The sequence below is a fragment of the Drosophila yakuba genome, chromosome 3R (genome assembly GCF_016746365.2).
Source record: "Drosophila yakuba strain Tai18E2 chromosome 3R, Prin_Dyak_Tai18E2_2.1, whole genome shotgun sequence".
In the NCBI taxonomy this organism is placed as follows: Eukaryota; Metazoa; Arthropoda; class Insecta; order Diptera; family Drosophilidae; genus Drosophila; species Drosophila yakuba.
Genome location: NC_052530.2, coordinates 23,412,569 through 23,425,268, shown reverse-complemented (window position 1 = coordinate 23,425,268; position 12,700 = coordinate 23,412,569). Strand labels below are relative to the sequence as shown.

At 41.5% G+C, this 12,700-nt stretch overlaps 1 protein-coding gene across 1 annotated transcript in view; it reads left to right on the top strand.

The window, feature by feature from the left end:
* Positions 1 to 9: 9 nt before the first annotated feature.
* The window catches only part of LOC6538099, a 44,896-nt gene continuing 32,205 nt past the window's right edge, over positions 10 to 12,700 (top strand). Inside the window, exons 1-2 of the mRNA XM_002098597.3 lie at positions 10 to 116; positions 771 to 1,587. Coding sequence (XP_002098633.3) covers positions 1,557 to 1,587 — 31 coding nt within the window. The 5' untranslated portion in view covers positions 10 to 116; positions 771 to 1,556. The remainder of the gene's footprint in view (positions 117 to 770; positions 1,588 to 12,700) is intronic.

Genomic DNA, 12,700 nt, shown 5'->3' with positions numbered 1-12,700 from the left:
ATCGACCAATCGATTTCGGGCAGTCGATAGCACAACAGTTCGGAGTGCAGCAAAAGTGCGGGAAATCTGCGGAAATGTTATTAATCGAACATTAAGAGATACATCGCCCAACCGCGGTAATAAAAATCAAGGAGAAATGACACATAATTCGAAGTTGTCTTGTCAAGGGTTTTGTGAAGTTCGCTAGTTTGTCCAGTTCGTTTTGCTTTTTTTCTTCTCTACCTCTTCGTGCGCGAAAGAGATGAAAGCAGTACTAGCCGACATCTCGCTCTAGCACACGTCCCCGACCTAATGTCTGGTCTGCATTGTTTTCAGGGTTGTCATATGTGCGCGATATATTCAGTTCCGTATTTCAAAATATCGTTTGCTATTTCATGTTCTGTTATAAATGTATAGTTTTTGGTGCGAAAAGTTGTACGGTTATCTTTATATTCTTACTTGTTAAAGTAGTAAAATATAGTTCCTTACCTACCTGATTTCGTTACGTTATTGCCGTTTATCGGTGTTTATTTACAACCAGAATTATTTCTGCGCAGACAGGTGTCAACCCTAGTTTTCAGCTTATCGTAAACAACGCGCTTAAATTTTTCTAAATCACTAAAAGTTTTCCGGACTGTTCCAAAAGTAACGCTTCTATTAATTAACAATGAATTCTTGAAGAAAACCATAATTTCGGAGTGAAAACAATCGATGGCTGCAAGGCAAACATCGATGCTGCCAGTTTTCTGGATACATCGATAGTATCGACTAACCATCGGCTTCTCTTCCAGCTCTAGCATTCACCATTTCCCTTTGTTTGCGGCGGCGGCGCTCGTTGTACGGCCGTGCGAATCGAAAGAAAATCGCATAAAATCGCGGAAAGTGCACCAGCCCCGTGCTGCAATGTAAATAAACAAGGCTCTGATGAGCAGTTGTCGATCAAGTGCTTCGATTAGAAAGCAAAATGTGCGTAGAAGGCGAGAATCAGTGACGAAAACAACAACTACGTGCTGCTGCGTTCATTGACGTGACGCGCGAGCGTAAGTGTGTGCGTGCGTGTGTGTTTGTGTGTGCTGGCTGCTGGCGAGTTAGTGTGTGTGTGCTCCCCATATGTATGTTGTCGAAAAAGCATTTTTCAAACAACAAGCCAGCAACAAACAAATCACAACAGCACGTCACAAATTGCAATAGAAGCAGAAGCAGCAACACCTCAAATTAAAAAAAGGCCCCCCCAACAACAACATCTGTCGTGTTCTCAGAGAGTGAGAAAAAGAAAGAGCGTGCAAGAGTGAGAGAGGGGGCAAAAAGAAAGTCAACAGTCGCGTGTGAAATGAAATTCGAAAGATGCCCGCGTGTGTGTGTGTTGAGTGTATAGAATTGAGTAAGAAGCAGCGCGGCAAAAGGAAATAAGCAAAAGCAATAGCCAAAAGGAACCAACAACCAGCAGCAACAGCAGCAACAAATTAACCAATGAATCAATCAAAATTGGCATAATTTGCATTCGCCGACGTTATTGTCTTTAAAACCCCCCTGAAAAAAACACCACACAACAGAAGAGCAGCACAAATCTTTTGCCAATGAGTCGCAGACAGTCATTGGATCGACCAGGTGAGAAAATGCCAATCACAAACACATTAGGAAAAAACTACGAATAGAAAAAACCAAACTCGTAATCACGCTTTCTGAGAGCGAGAGCGAGAGCATGCAGCATCCGATTCTGATTTTAAAAATGCACTTGCGCACGCTCTCTTTGCCGCTCTTCTCGCTGCTTCGCTCTCGCTGCTCTTTCGGGCTAAAAATAAACGCTGGCTGCGCAGCTGCTCCCAAACACTTGAACTTTGTAAACACCTCCGACACTCCAACAATTTGGCCATTGTACAGTGACAAAAACCAGCGCAATTATGAGTTTTCATCAAAAAACTACATCACTGAAAACTATAAATGAATGCAAGAGGCGATTGTCCGCTCTCCACTCGCTCGCCATTCTATTTTTAACCCGAGTTTCATCACTCTCGAGCGGGGAAAAGAGAAAGTATCTGTCACTGTCTTAAGCAGATGTAAATGTGCTTCATATAGCCATAGCCTTTATGCACTGTGTGTGCGAGTGTGTGTGTTTGTGTCTGGGAAGAAAGCAGCAGATCACAAAATCACCAACTTTGGTTTGTTTGTTTGTGCTTTGTTTTCGCCAGGGCAATTAGTATTATGGCCGAATAATTCCATGGTAAAAGCCAGACGCTTGAAATTCGGTCTGTTTTGTTTGAAGCACTTATCGGAAGTTCAAAAGTTTGGCCCAAAATGCATAGCAAAGTGTTTTTTAACTTTTTCTATATTCATGAATGATTCAAAGTAAACTTTGCAAAATAAATTTAGCAGGAAATGGGAAAAGCTACTATATATAATTTTAATCTAGCTATACTTTCTATATCATATAAAACTAATCAGCTCTATTAAGATAGCTTTATTAAGATAGATCTACAAATATTTTTGTGATAATCTTTTAGATTTAGTGTTGGAAGAGAATTTAATTTCCCCATTTGCACTGCAATGCAGGCACAAAAACAACGATAGTATTGGGCTTAGACGTAGCTGCTTGGCGATGAGGAATGCTGTCCACTTATCAGCTGCAATTAGCGATGAATGTTGAATGCAAGCCGTGCATCGCTTGGGAACTCAGACTGTCCGGCCCCTCCGCACAGACATACACAGTCGCATACCGATGCTAACACACACTCCCACGCTGTGTTCCTTTAATTTATTTATAACATTCAATGTAAACTCTGCTCAAGCGCCAGAGCCAAACGGCACAAACAATTTTCGATGCAAGGCAACAAAAACAGGGGCCAGCAGTCGCGTTTGCTTGATTTTTTTTATTATTTGCCACTTTGTAGGTCAGGGTTGTCGTGTGTAATGCAAAACGTGCCAGCAAATTGAATGAATAAGCGTGGCTATTCCGCTGCAAGTGCATTTACAACAATTGCAGGGTATTGCCAGAAACTATAGCCACAGCCAAATAAATAAGGCATAGAACACAAAATCTACTGTACTGCCATGCTTAATTGGTGTATAGAATTTCGCGTGATTGCCTATGGCAGTTGATAACCGGTTTGCGTCGGGCTAAACCAACTCGATAATGATCTATGTTATTCCCAATGACTTCCGTTTCCACTTAAATTAAATGTAACAAGCCTGTTTCTTTATTTCAACTTGTAAACTATAGCAAAAATACGTGATAAGATATGACATTTTAAATAATGATAACACACAGCGTTTGTTTGGAATACGTTTACTATATGATAGTAGTTTGCATTAGAACTGGTCAAAGACTTAATTTCTTTCTGTGAAACGCAACTGTTGTAATTGGTTAAGGACTAAGAATAGCTATACAAAAGTGACAACGGGCTTTTTTTAACTATAGTGCTCGTCTTGCTGCGATTTCCTAATCTGCACTGACCCTATTTTCACGCAGTACCGGGAACGTTATCGATATTTACACTGTTTACATGCGATACGATGGGGGTTATACAAAGACGTGTTGGCACTCTTTACACTGGAAATGTTTTCCACCTACCGGTTGATGGATTGTTATTATTGCGACCGGGGGCATAACGCTCTGGAATTTGGCTTTAAACTCGGTTTAGAAAGCAGATCGAGGGAATACACCCTTGGCATTCATTTGGTGGAGGCGTTGCAACCAATCTAATTCGATTTGTTTTGTTATTGCCCCGATTTTCGCGGTGTCTTCTTCGCGTTGACGCGTGACAAAGAGTCATTAAGTTCTGTTTAAGGTGAAATCGATTTTCCGGGCCATTAGGCGCCATTAGAATCGACGCTTATTTGAATTTTCACATTGTTTAATTATTATTGCGACGACAACTTTGGTCGGCATTATTTATTAATCAATAAACAAAATGAAACCTTATCAAGGTTATTGCTCAGATTGTATTTGAAACTTTTTTTTTCATTATATTTCATAATAATGTCGACATGTTTATGTGGGATTTACTTACTGATAAGCAGTAACTTGTTGCCTTTTTCAAGTGCAAATACCGTAGATGTTGGATAATTTATTAAAGAAATGTATCATTTACAAGGTAATTGCATAAGCCAAATAATGATGAAAAATAATGACTCAGCCCGAATTTCTATGACTCATTAAAGTCACTTGTATACAAAGTAATTTGTATGTGTACTTGGCTGAAAGGGCTATTATTTTTGCTATGAAGAGCTTAACTAGAACTGATTCCTCGTGCTCGGGATTTTACACTAGTTATAAATGGTATTTTGCTTATCATCGGAGCGACACACGTCCCTTCTTCTCCCCGACGATATTTGAGCATTTTCTCTGCGAACTGAAGTTGTTATCAGTGCAATTGTTGCTTTGTAGCGCCTAATTGCTCTTGGCTTTTTCGCTTTTGTGCAATGACTTACGACGAGTGGCAAACGGGGCCAAGAACAATGCTGGGGAATGGAAATTTGATTAGCATAAAGCAGGCGGACTCCTGATGGCAGGACTCCAGAAACCCCCACACGCAGTGCCAAACATCGTCATCCTCGAGTCACATCATTAATCTTGGCGCACAAAAGGGTCTCGACCGCCTTCTCGGCGCACTAAGAAGCAGCAAAAAGTTGTCAAAAGTTGCCAAAGCAACGCACCGGGCTATTAACTCTCCTCTCGCTCGCCCAGTACTTTGGGCCCACTCGCACTCTCGGTTTCTACGCTTTTCCCCTAATGAAATTGCTTTGATTTCTCGAAAAGCTGGTAAAGTTTTCTCATCTAGCGTCGAGACTTTTGCAGCAGCAAATTACACGAATCCTTGTGGCTTTTCCTTTTCTGTTTTTCTGGAGGTTGACACTTTTTTGCGGGGTTAATAACGATGGTTGTACAGCTAAATTAATAACAATGGAGATTCCTGGTGCTGCGCATGAATAATAATATATGTGTATATTTTTATGAAAGGGAAACTTATTCTATAACTACAAAAACACATTACACCACCTTATAAATATCATTTGCATATTGTAAAGATGTTGTTTAGTAATTATGGAGAACAACTATTATATTTATTATATATTCGCTTTGATGGTGAAAGCAGCTTTTTGAATTGGGGGAAAATGCGACAAGATAATCAAATTATTCCCGAAAATGCGGCGAGTCCTTGGGGTTGGCCATTTGGCGGTTGAGTTAAAAGTTGACACTTCTTTTTGGGGGTTAATCGCGTCGCTGGCTGTGGCTGTGGCTGTGCGATGTGTATCTATCTATTAAAAAATCGGGGCGAGTCGAAGTGGCCAAAAGACGATGTGGAAACGACGACGTCGACAATCGCGAGTGCGCTCTCAGGAAATTGTTTTTGGGAGCACGTCGGAATTAGCGCCAATAACAATGGGCATGCGAATGAGTCTGTGAATGTGAGCGGGCCAGCCAGCAGATGAAGTCTCGTGGCAAAGTCAATTTCCCCTGGGAAAACGGAAAATTCTCAACACACACCAAACAAAAGAAGAATTTCTTGTGGTACAATATTATTAGCTTAACTCAATAAATAAAGTATTCAAATGGTACTTCTAATGTGCTTAAGTTTAAGTAAAAATTATTTTTAAATACTTATTTGATGCCATTATATTTCACTTAATATTTAATTTATGAAAATGATTAGAAATTAATAAATATATACGTAGCGCAAAGTTGTAGGCAATACTTATCCACTCCCTAATTGCGTTTACCAACACTGCTCAGCAAGTCGCCGGCTTCATGTCGTTCATTGTTGTAGAACATTTGAAATATTTCCCCCGCCTAATCGACCAATTTCCGATGCTGTCCATGTATCATCCCAGCCCGGAATCCCCACTGCCGGTTGCCAGTGACTGAACTGAGCAGAATGGGGGCCAACACAGAATGGGGGTCAGACACAGGCTGGGGCAGGCATAAATTATTTCAGACCCCCGAATGTCTAATATGGCGGCGACGGATATGCGAATGCTTTCCGCCAGTTGGACGGGCACCGCACAATTAGGGATAGCTGTTTAGGAACTTGCAAATTTTCAGGAACTGAGCTATACATTTCATGTTTAAATGGATCCATTAATCAGGAAAGTTTCATTTAAGTGTACCCTCAAGCACAATAATAAAGTGTGGAATTAAATCAACTTTGGGTCTCTAATTTCCCAACCGCCAATGTTGTTTTCCGTGCATGAGTTGTCCACTCACTCCCCTCCAATCGATTCGGTAACAATTGTTGTTATTCGTCCGTGCTGTGCTATGCTGTTTTCATTAGGGGTTATTCCGGTTTGATCTGCAGCAGCGGACGAACAATGGAGGTGGAATGGAGCCGGCAGGGGGAACACAAATCCAAACTAAATCCCAATTCCAGACCAGAACTCGTTGCTCACCTTCGTTCGCAGGACGAGCACACACACACACACATACACGCTCACATGCAAGAGGTCCTTTCCTCTCCGCGTGCGTTTCATCTGTCATTTATCCCGTTTGTTTCTCCGCTTGTTGTTATTGCTGCTTGCTGTGCGTGTTTTTTGGCTCTCTGGAGAGTCGAGAGGTTTTTGATTTTCGACATGTCGCTGCTTCTTCAACCCTTTTTTCAATGTATGTTTTTGTGTGTGTTTGTGTATGCATCTGTATTGTGTGCGTGTGGAAAGTTTTGCATTTTTATTATAGATAATTTGTGTACAGGTTTTTTGCGGCTGCCGCGCAAACTCCCAACTTTTGAACCTTCTGGTTGCTCCACACGTCCGTCCCCACTTCCGCTTCATCCTCGTGCTCATTCTCATTCTCGTTCTCATCCTCGTCGTCGTCGACGTCGTCGTCCTGTCTGCACTCTGCATATGTTGGATGTTGTTTATTTCCATTCCCACCCCCGCCCACTTCCATCCCCCCTCCCCTGCTGTTGTTTTTGTTGTTTTGTGTGTGTGTTTGGGGAGCCATAATTAATTTTCGACGTTTGCCTGTGAAGTCTGGCAACGTTGCAATCAACCGCACAAGTTCTCTATATTAGAGAAAAAGAGTGAGAAAGGATAGTGATAGAGAGAGAGCGAGCAAGAGGAAAAGAGAGAGAGAGAGCTCAGGGAATTGTGTATTTATTTGTTATTAATGGAAAAATTCGGGATTTAATTGCACCTGCAAAAGTCCACCTCATAAAGATCCTAATTACGTTCCTACCACCTACATATCGTAAAAAATCAATGAACCATATAATTATACAAAAATCTGTATAGTGTATATAAAATATAAGTTACAGCGCGCAAAAAAGTAATGAAAATCCCAATTATGTTGCGTGAAGAGCAGGATTAATTCAAATGGCTGCAGCCCATGCAGATACATATAAACAAACGGCTTTCAAAAGAACAACCCCAAAGGTTGCTAAACATATGCCGCCAAACAAAATCGGGTTGTCAAGTGAGATTAGCAGATTTTTACCATCTCATCCCTTTTACAATATATTCCGTCTGCATTGTATTGAACATAAAATAACAGTTGCCATTACAGCCTTTTCCCTGTTTCGACTCCAGTTTATGAGGCAGTGTTATTGGCTCGACTTGTTTCCCGGCTGACAAAGTTTGGCCAAAAGTACAAACACACACCCCATCCACACGCACACAAAACATCAGCATGCATTTCCGATGCTCAGCCAAGTTGCATTATTAACAAAATTTTACCGCCTGACGAGCTCTCCAAATCGAAATCGGGACGAAAAAGGGGAAGCCCCGGGCATCTTACTGCACTCCAGCGGATGCATTTTGCATGTCATCCAGTTTCATCGGGGGATCGCTCATGTGTGCACTCTGCATTTTGCATTTGTGCATTTGTGCATTTGTGCATTGTACAATGCCACTTGACATTCGCATTCACATTGGCCGATTCCACGGGAGCGGGGAATCCCCTGGTTGTTAATGGGTTAATGGTCTTTGAATGTTCAACTTGGGGTTCTGCCAGCTCATGCATTTCTCCGCAAAAAGCGGTGGGGGAAATGCAGTGTATCTAATTTAGTTATATTCGAGCTAAGAGCAAACGAATTTTCTAATTTATATGTGGGGATTTAGATAATTGTGTGCATTTCTACCCAAATTTTTGACACGCGCTGAGTTTTTTGGTCGGATAACGAATTTTATAAATTAGAAACACATATTTCACTGTTATATTTTTATTATATTCCAATATATTTTGCATTTTTATATCACCACAAATAATGCTGAAATGTACAATTAATTACCGCTTACCACCTCGATTAGCAACAACAGCCTTAAAATAATGAAACGCACAGTTTGCGCACACAAGTACACATAAATATTTTAATGCATGTTTGAGCATTATGTCGGCCGCCAGTTATTATGATAAAACCGAACTCAAGTTTGCTTTTCGCCTTCCGCTACGCTTGGTTATTTCCATGCCCCTTGGCTGGGTTTTCGGATCCGAATCGTTTGGGTTCTGCACCGGGTTTGGTTCACTCCCTCGAATGCCTCATTGTGAATTCAGCGGGTAAACATTTGCACAAGTGTCCGGATCGTTGAAGCCAGTTATGGACTTTTTCAGCCGCGAAATACATTTGGAAGCACAAGATGGTTGATGGGAAAAGTGGCCTGGATACAAAGGCAACAAATGTTACTAATACAAATTGAAGTTAGTAAATGACATACGAAGGATTAGAAATTATATAGTTTAATTGCACGTGTAATTGATAAGTATTTCTATAAGTACGTTTTCAAAGGCAAGCTCTGCGTTTTATTCCTGGTGTATCCATAGAAATGTAGTTTTGTGGTGGCAGAAGAGCTTCTGAGTTACTAAATGCCGGTTAATTGCGATCGCGTGCTCAAGGAGGGAAAGGGTTAGTGTCCGAATTGCAACAAAATCGAAAGCGGCACGAACAGGGGGACCACTGCCATGGAAGTTGACCCAGTTCCAAGTGGGGGTATGAGATACAATGACCTTAATGTTGTTGGCCAGCAAAAGTGGAGCTTAACTTTGTGTGCAATGTTGAAGAAAACTTTGCATATTACGGGTTGGGATAGGAAGGGGATGTGGAATGGGTACTGCTGCTGGGTGGCTTCTGGTTGGAGTGGCCTGACTTTGAAAGTGAATAGCTACCATGACTCAAACCACTTTCCAATGCACCAGAACTGCCCCAGCCACCCGTTCATTCCCAGGGGCATTTGCATTTGCCCAAGAGCTAGAGTCCTCATGCTGTTATAAACGATGTTGATATGCATGAATGGTTGGTTTTCCGACATTCAGTTTCAGTTATTTTCCTTTTTTTTATCGTACTGCCCCAACTCGAATGTTCTTTTGAGCAGCAACAGTTTGTTTCATAATCCAATTATTGTCAACTTGGTGTCACTTTTCATTGATGAAATAGGAGATGTTCCACTTTACTTCCTCTTGCAAGAGCTGAGTTCCATGAATACATTTTGATGGGGTGTTGATTGGGCGGGCACTCATGCCTGAAAACGATTTCTTTTGAGGTCACTGGGTGCGAAGAGTGTCTCTCCCCTTTGTATTCTTGGGTGTGATTATTGTTTGCTTGATCTATGGCTTACTTAATCCGCTTGGCAGACCGAATTCCCCCCGTTCCGCTCTGTCGGTTCGTTCAGTAATCAATCAATTACCCCTAAAGGTTCTGCTAATTACCGCCGGATAATCCGAACCAAAAATAGCTAAATAATAAGAATCTGGCAGCTGCAGCCGGAGCGTGTAATGGTCGATAATGATGGCAACAAGAGTGAGGATAGTGTGGATAGTGAGTCCATAACTGGAAAACGAACAAAAGCATCTGCCGTCGTTCGCAGTAGTTGCATGTAATCTAAAGAATACCTGCCGGCCATATCGGCATCTCGCAGTCCGCACAACTAACTTCTGCTAATCCAAAGGCAGTTCAATCAGGAACAATGAACCAAACAAAGAGCCAGCAACAAGGAGCGCGGAGTTGAACGTGGAGTAGGAGTAGGAGTTGGAGATGGAACGAAAACGAAACACGGAGCTTATTGACAGAGGGTCAAACATGGTCTGTCCACCACACACACTGAACCACAGTTGTGGTCAAGATAGTTGGCAATAATCTCTAGTACATATGATATCAAACAAATAAAACTTTTACGGTCCGTGTTTAAATTGTCACCAATAACTTTGGTATTTTTTGTGAATATATTGATTTGTTATTCTTTTCAATATTTTAGGGTAATAATACATTGCTAATCTGTCGCTTAAGATCTATTCTGTTGAAGACAGCTGTATGCCTAGAAGGATAACACACGCTGTTTTGTTGTTCTGGCAGTACAGGTAGCATCCATATCCCATCTAGTTTTTGGTTCTTCTGCTGGACAGCTGCAAAAACTGCAGCAGCAGTAGAAATTGGCCAGCCACTTACCAACGCTCTTCACTTCAGTTCGAGTTCCTTTGAGCCGGGTTATTTTGAAGCATTTGTGCCAGGCAACCGGGCAACCATCGTATTACCTGTTGTAAGAATGTATCTAACAAACGCATGCACACACATTTGCCCACTCCATCAGTCGATTGATTCTGTTTTAGCCTTCTTTTCGTTGCTCGTTCTTCACTTGCCAAAATTGAAGATGGATGGATGGCTAGTGGAACCATCGAGTTGTATGAAATGGTTCGGATGGCGGAAAAGTTATAGTTTGGGAATGTCTATATGGGTGGCCAGGAGATGAAGTGAGTGCAGATTGGAAATTGCAACACCATGGGTGGTAAATACTAACTTTATTTAGCCACTCATCACAGCCTAAACAATTTCAATTTGCAAAACCAACGCAGTAATTGCTTTTAAATGAAGATCGATCAATTGGTTTCCGATTTTTGGAAAACCTGTCTTGCTTCGATTCAGAATAATTATTAATTTACAAATGAAGCCGTTTATGAAGTCAGAAGTAGAATAACACGAAAAAACAATCTTTTATTTACGTTTTGCAATCAAAATGAAAAGTTCAGATTTCTTAATGGAGCAAGTGCAATTAATCTGTATCTGTTAACTTCCGGGCGCCTTCAATGTGTGCGAATGTATCTGTGAGCGCGTACGTGTGATGCATTCCACTCTACTCGCTCTGCATATTGCACTTTGCTTGGAAACGAAATTCCAAACTGAATTTCGCCAATCGCCAACAACAAAATGCCAGCGAGGGGGGCGAAGTGAGGGGGCGCCGAAAAGAGAGCGAAAGAGCGAAGAGGCGCAAGAGAGGGAGGCAGAGCGGGAGCAAAGCTCATCCATTAGTTGTCGTCACACACAACCTGAGATATATTCTCATTGTTCTTGCTTCTGCTTCTTCCTTGTCTCTTCTTAATTCTATAGACGCGTATGTGTGTGTGTGTATCTGTCATTGTGTTTGCATAGGTAACGCGGGAGAGAGCGAGATGGTCAGATGGGGCTGAGCCAGCGAGAGATTGACAGATAAACCTGCAATGAGGTGAGGTTATGTTTACTGGACCACCTTCGCAGGTTCCCTCAAACAAATACGCACACAGATACAGATACATATGCAGATACAGATACCCTCTCTCCCTCTCTTTTCCAGTCTGTGGAAGGCAATTGACCGATGCTGCTGAAAGCGCATCTAAAAAGGTAATTTGCCTCACTTTTGAGGATACTTCACATCATTCGCTGTTAAAAGAACCTCTTTTTGTTCTTCCCTTTGCTGGTGTTTAGCTACCTGCTCTTTATTGGACCAGTGTTTGGGATTGATGGGCAAAATTATTTCACATTAATGTGGGAACAATTTCCAGGGGAGAAAGAGGGAAAAAAACTGCACTGAGATCAATGATTGATCGATAGGCAAGTAGATCGTTTCGCGATAACTTTCTCAGTAATTGTTGGTTATAGAATTACAAAATTCCATATAGAAATGTTGTAAAATTTTTGTACATATTGTATCAAAAGGGTCTAATTCAACAATCTAAAATTAGATTTTCTTTGAGATGACCTTTTGAACTTTGTAAGCTATGAAATCGTGGGTGCCATGATCTTGATAATTTTTCCTCGTTGTTATATACAATCGTAGCTAACAAAGCAGTCATATGTTAATTACTATATATGCTAATTGTGTTTATTTTTCGGTGCTAATCCAATTTCTTTTTGTTTTGTCATTCCAGGTATGTAAATAGCTCATAATTACGCGCCACAAAAAATGGCAGATGGATATTTCTCGATATGGAAGTTGGTAACAAGTTTCCTAACGATTTCGGAGGCAAATAATCTGTACCACAAGTTTAACGACCTTTTGGGGTTACTTAACATTTAATTGGGGTAAAACGAGGGGCCATAAACCCAAGTAATTATGGCAAGGAGATGGCGTCAAGTGAAGAAAGAGATTTCCAAATGATGTACAACCTGAACGTGACAGACTAATTGACGGAGAAGGCGAGTATCCTTGGCCGAAAGTCCTTGATGCTTGCTTATTTATTTATGAAGCAATTTTTAAAGGACGAGGCAGCCGCATAAAGTGGCATCATAAAAACATGGCCAAGACGGCAGTGGAGCAATCGAGGAAGTGGATTAAAACTAATTTCCTACGTAATGCACACACTCCAAGAAGCGGGGGATATTACTTGGGGATTCCGGCGGTGTGGCAGTCACTCAACTCGACTGAACTCAGCACAGTTCGGTTCAGCCATTTGGCCCCAGAGAACGACACAAAGCAATCAAAGCGCAACCAACTGGGCGAACCGACCAACTTCCATTTTCCGCCCCCCTCCCGCTTTCCCGCCCTTTTT